Source organism: Nannospalax galili, unplaced genomic scaffold (genome assembly GCF_000622305.1).
Source record: "Nannospalax galili isolate Female #2095 unplaced genomic scaffold, S.galili_v1.0 scaffold2681, whole genome shotgun sequence".
NCBI lineage: Eukaryota > Metazoa > Chordata > Mammalia > Rodentia > Spalacidae > Nannospalax > Nannospalax galili.
The window spans coordinates 89,777-95,776 of NW_008344499.1; the positions used below are offsets into that span (position 1 = coordinate 89,777).

The 6,000-nt window shown below is 44.3% G+C and overlaps 1 protein-coding gene and 1 pseudogene across 2 annotated transcripts in view; one reads left to right on the top strand and one right to left on the bottom strand.

Moving 5' to 3' along the window:
- Eif2ak3 (eukaryotic translation initiation factor 2 alpha kinase 3) overlaps positions 1-6,000 on the top strand; it is an 80,835-nt gene that overhangs the window by 47,728 nt on the left and 27,107 nt on the right. For both annotated transcript variants that reach the window (XM_017800015.2, XM_029567172.1), the window contains 2 exons: positions 1,696-1,808; positions 5,211-5,333. In XM_017800015.2, coding sequence (XP_017655504.1) covers positions 1,696-1,808; positions 5,211-5,333 — 236 coding nt within the window. The remainder of the gene's footprint in view (positions 1-1,695; positions 1,809-5,210; positions 5,334-6,000) is intronic.
- On the bottom strand, positions 3,008-5,193 carry LOC103740126 (annotated as a pseudogene).

Here is a 6,000-nt window from a genome sequence, read left to right on the forward strand (position 1 = left end):
TGGCTTTTCCTCCCGGACTTCCTCAACCCCAGGCTCTCCCATCTCCTCCTTGAAAGTTGTGTGGATTCCTCAGGACCTCACCTTCCTCAGGCTCTCCTGGCCACCACAGTACACCTCAGGGCTTCTCAGAGTCTCTTCAGGTGGTCTCCTGTACTTTTCAGCTCCAAGCATCTTATAAAGAGACTCCCAGGGTCTTACTCGGAAGCCCAGGCTGACCTGGAACTGATGGCAATCCTCCTGCCTCAGCCTTCCAAGTGCTGGGATTAGAGGTATGAGCCTGGATCCAAATTCTTTCTCTGGAGCAGCTGTCTAGTAAAAACTACACAAATAGCTCAAATGAGCCATGTCTCAGACTGAGCGCATTCCCACCCCCATTCCACCCCAGCCTGTTCCACTGGCATTTCTGACTCAACATAAAGATCTGCACCCTCACCAGAGCTGAAGTCATTCTCTCCTTCATCAGTACCAGTTCTTCAAAGGTCTTCCTCCTAAATATCCTCAGTTGTGTTGTCACCTTCAAAGCTCTGTTTCTATTTCCTCGATACAAACACCATCAGACCTCTTGTGGATTACTGAAATATCCTCCAGCTGGTCTCCATGCTTCTAGTCCTCTCCCTGTCTGTAAGATGTTCTCCATCCCTCTCCACCAGCATCTCCTGACTTTAAAACCTCTAATAACTGACTTCTATTTTTGCTAGAATAAAGTTCAGCCTTCTTAAAATACGCAAGGTTCTGAGTGAGTCATATCCTGTAGGCTCCTTACTCACCGGAATACTTGGATCCTTTCTTCCCACATACCTAAATCTCTCCCACCCCTTTTCTCCCCTCCTTTTCCTCTCCCCTCCCCTCCTTCTCCTTTTCTTTCCCCTCCCCTCCCCTCCCCTCCCTGAACTTTCAGTTCCTCAGTGCTCCCCCTAAGCCTAGGAGTGCTCACCCTCTGACCTTGCCTCTGTACCTTGTCCCCCTCACATGATTGACTCCTGCATATCTTCAAGTTTGAAATTAGTTTCTTTGTTCTCTGGGACAGCCGCCTTAACTTCCTAGCTCTGAGTCAGCTTCTCTGCCTTAAGTTCAAAAACACCCTGTCTTCCCTTTCTTAAGCTTTTAACAGGGAATGCATAATTTTTCTCCACCTTTAGATGGCATTCTACTGGGGCCAGTATACTTGTTTGCTTCCAGATCCCCAGTCCCTTCCTCACATAGTACCTGGCAGAACAAGAATCAGTTACCCAAATAGATGAGCCTCAATTACCCTTGCCCTTGACCATAATAATTATTAATATCCTCTGCAAAATCTTTTGGTGTTAGTGAAGCGACTTTGCAAATGAGACATTGCCAAGTTCAGTTTCCTGTTCTCAGAAGCATTTTTAAAGCATTTACAGAGTAATTGGGAAAGAAATAACTTTAGTCTTGCCTGGACAGATGCGTTCATTCTTGCATGCAGGCTTTCTCTTTATATCCTGCTATGTTAGACTGCATATAACATAATCTACATTATTAGAAACAAAATCCCCTTCATGACTAGAGGGATGACCATGGGAACGTAAGCCTTAACTGCAATAAAGGAAATGCTGCATCTTATGTTTCTAATGCTTTGTTTTCAGTAGTATTTATTTTTCAGTAGAATAGCCTAAGGTTCTTAGCTAACTTCAGTTGGGGTTTGCGCTGGTAGTGATTCTACTTTCTACCTTATAGCAAAGGAAGGAGTCTGAAACTCAGTGCCAAACTGAAAATAAATACGAGTCTGTGAGTGGCGACTCCAGTGACAGCAGCTGGAACGACATTAAGAACTCAGGATACGTGTCCCGGTAAGAGTCTTAGGGGGCATCAGTGCATGCAAGTAGCTTTTGATGGATTAGGTTCCAAGTTTAATTCCCGACTTTGTTGTTTACTAGCAGAGTCCTTAGGTAAGATGATACTTAGAAAGCCAGTCATCATATGTGAGACATTACCCTTTGTAGCAGATGCAATACAGGAAGATAGTCCAATTGGCCCTTGGGTAGGACGTGATCTGTGTTGGCTTTTGCATTCAGGGAGAAGGATTTATGCTGAGCTACGTTGGCTAGTTATTTTTAGGAATGTAGATAATCACTCTTCATTCCCTGTGAAGGTAATTGGCCCATGGAGGGTTGGCACCTATTATGTTCCCTCCTTAACTCTGTTCTCTAACCAGCTGAGGCAACCACTAAATTAATATGAGTGTACAAGTCATGAGGTAATAACTTACCTTTAAAAGAGAGACACCATAATGCATCTGATTCGCCACTCCCATGTGGCTGGAGTAATTTCCACAGCAGGCATGTATTCACTTATTCATTCACACAGCTGTTCAGTAGACATTGGTCAGACCTTTGACTTACCAGGTAGTGTCCGGGTTCTGGAAATACAAACAGAAACAGTGATGTTTTCCCCACATTTATTGCTCCCATGAGACAGTGGTGGTGCTGAGACAGTGGGCTGTATACACAGGATGGCAGAATGCTGAGATTAAGATTGAAGGGTTGAGTATAGTATATGGACAGAGCTGGGGGAACATTGAGACAGGGGTCTAGAAAAGCTCCATGCAGGTGGTGAGACTCATTACGTGCAAAGAAGCTGTCCCAGGAGAGCACGTGGCAGAAGCCCTGAAGCTTTGAGAAGGTGTGGTGCCAGTCAGGCACCAAAGGGAGACAGGCTGTAGTGTCCAGCTGCAGGCAAACTGGGGATAGGCCAGCTTCTGTCTAAATACCTTGCGTGGTGAGGCAACGCTACCAATGTCAGCTTTGGTTTCTACAAAATGTTCTGATGGGGCTGGAGAGATGGCTCAGCAGTTAAGAGCACTGACTGCTCTTGCAGAGGACCCAGGCTCAGTTCCCAGCACCCACTTGGCAGCTAACAACCATCCATAACTCCAATTCCAGGGGATCTGATGTCCTCTTCTGACCTCTGTGGCATTACATGACATGGGTGCACTTATACACATGCAGACAATACACTCATACACATAAAATAAAAAATAAAGATTTTTTAAAGTTCTGACTAAAAATATATTTACATATGATAAGATTGGTTACATTTATTGACATAAGATTTGCAAGCACTGAAATCCAGTTAAAAGTACTGGGGGTTTTGTTGATTTTGAAATAGGGTCTCACTATGTAACCCTGGCTGACCTAGAACTTGCTTTGCAAACCAGGTTGCTTTCAAACTCACAGAAATCTACCTACCTCTGCCTCCTGAATGCTGGGATTAAGGTGTGTGTGCCACCCCTCCTGGCTTAAAATATTTTTTTCAGGTGTTATTTTTTGTTTTTCAATGTTCAGTTTCCTTTAATGATCCCCATCTCCCTAAAGGGTGGGTATAGGCAACTAGGCGATGGCAGGAGATGTTCACTTGAAGATCTTGCCTTGATTCATGGCTTTGCCCATGTGCTGGAGTGCCCCCTCCCAGGAAAAGTACTCTCAAACCAGGGTCCAGGCGTCCTTGCTGCCAGGATCCAGTTCTGCCATGTTTATGACATGCCAATCTGGACTCAGTGGAAAGGCAAGCTCTTGGCCTTGGAAGACCCAAACTCCAGAAATGGAAGTGCTATTGTTGGTTCCAAAGGAGATGACACTGGCAAAGGCATCCTTCCTCACTTTGTCTAATCGCTGGAACATTCCAGTGATGAGGGTGGAACTCATGAAGGTCTAAGTGAGCTCTTCAGGGAAGCAGTACTCAGCATGCCACGGGACCAGCCATCCTTATCAAAGTACTCCCAAAATATGATAGTGCCACAGACGTGGTGTCCTTCTTGGAGTATTATGCTGAAATTCATCCAGCACAAAGGTACTCTTGGGCAGGTGAGCACAGAGGTCCTTGGCCTTGGGCTCAGCAGCCAGTGCTTGCTCACATTCATCCATCTCCTCAGGAACTGGGACAGCTGCCTTTTTCTCCTCTTTCCACTCAGCCTGGGGCTTCTGCTTCTCCTCCCGGGAACCCTTTTCTTTCCATGTGGGATCCTTTTTAGGCTGGCTCTCTGCAGGCTGCTTAGCATCAAACTGCACCATCTTCTCACCCAGCTTCCCCTCCCCCAAGACAGCCCTGAACTATGGCTGATTAATGCAGGTGAGGAACCAGCGGTTGGTATTGGGAAAGGCCTGGTGAAAAGCAGGTTCTAAGACCTGTTTGTAGAACAGGGTGCAGACTACTGTGATGTCATCCAGAGTCACTTGTTTACCCACCAGAAAAGTCCTTGTCTGCAAGTAAGTATCCAGCAGCCCCAGAGGTCGCCTCACCTCCTCCTTTGCATTTTTAGTGGCCTGTTTGTTGTGGTGCATGATGCCCGCCCGCGGTGGGGAACACCTAGGTGCTGGCTGGAGGGACGGTGTCACTATTGGCAAAGCTCACCCACTGCACCCCGGAGCTGCTGCCTCTAGAGTGCTTCCTGGCAGCTCCTCATGCTCACATAGTAGGTGATGGTATTGCTTGCAAACACACAGAATCCAGCCTCATCCTCAAATGTTGGAACCTTGTCTGCAGGAAATTTGTGGAGAAATTCGGGGGTGCAGTTGGTTTGGCCAAAGTTGGAAGTGGGGTAGTGCGGAGAGCACATGGACCTGAGCCCTACTGTTCTGAGCAGCGAACTATGAGAGCCTCCAGTTTTCAGGATATGTATACAAGTTCCCAGCCGCCATGGTGATTCCATGGAGAAAGGGCAGTGTTGTTATTTTTGAGACAGGGTCTCACTATATAGCCTGACTGTCCTGGAACTCTATGTAGACCAGGCTAGCCTCAAACTTACAGGGATCTGCCTGCATTTACCTCCCAAATACTGGGCTTAAAGGCAGGCATCACACTACACTTGGCCTAAAATACACTTTTAACAGAGTAAAAAAAAAAAAAAATACCAAAGAAAACAAAAAGAGAATTAAGAATATGCTATTTTGGTAGCTGATAAAAAGTTTTAGAACAGATCATTCATACAGTTGCTGTAATGACAAGTGGTTGCTAACTAAACAAAGCTTTCTATTTTTGTTTCTTCCCCTGTAAAACTTGTGAGAGTGTTTGCTTCAGTTATGCATATTGAAGAACTAAGAGCCCTGTTAGCAGAATTCAAACTGATTTTCATGAAATATGTTCTGGGAGTTGACTGGTTTATATACTTTTATATAATAATATAATACTGAATTGTTTTTACTGCTATATTTAAAGCTATTTCAAACTTTTAAAATTTGTGCCTTTTTTTAAAGATACCTAACAGACTTTGAGCCAATTCAGTGCATGGGTCGTGGTGGCTTCGGAGTTGTCTTTGAAGCCAGAAACAAAGTAGATGACTGCAATTACGCTATCAAGAGGATCCGTCTGCCCAATAGGTAATGGATGATACTTTTAGTAAACTTGGATCTACTCTCGTAGGCAAAATGTCCTTCTTATACTCTGTAGTCAATACAGGGAATGTAGTTTCTCATGTTCCAAATCTTTGGTTCTAAGCAACAAGTTGTCTTAAAGTTGTGAACTATGTAGATTGCTTTAAAATGTGGTCTTGAGGGCTAGAGAAATGCTCAGCAGTTAAGAACTCTTGCTGCATAATCATAACCAGAGTTCACATCCCACCACCCGTATAACAAGCCTGGATAACTGCATAATCCCAGATGAAACGGGCCAGAGACAGGAGGATACCTAGGGCTTGTTGACTTCCAGCCTAGCTGAAAATATGTGAATTCCAAGTTCAAGGAGAGACCCTGCTTCAAAAGGAGTAAGACAGAAAGCAATGGAAGACAGAGGACACCCAACACCTTCTTCCCTGGCTTCTCCATACCCACATGTGCATAAAACTCACACACACAGGTATATACATGTAAATAAGTAATTAAAAAAAAAGAACAAAAAAAAAAAACTATAGACATAGATTGCAGCATTTAAAAATCATTTCTGTTATTTATTTTTTTTTCCAGTTAATTCTTTATTTAATAACCACAAACTTAGAAGAAGCATTTCATTACAACAGCATTAACCTATTCAATAACATTTTTCTGAGCT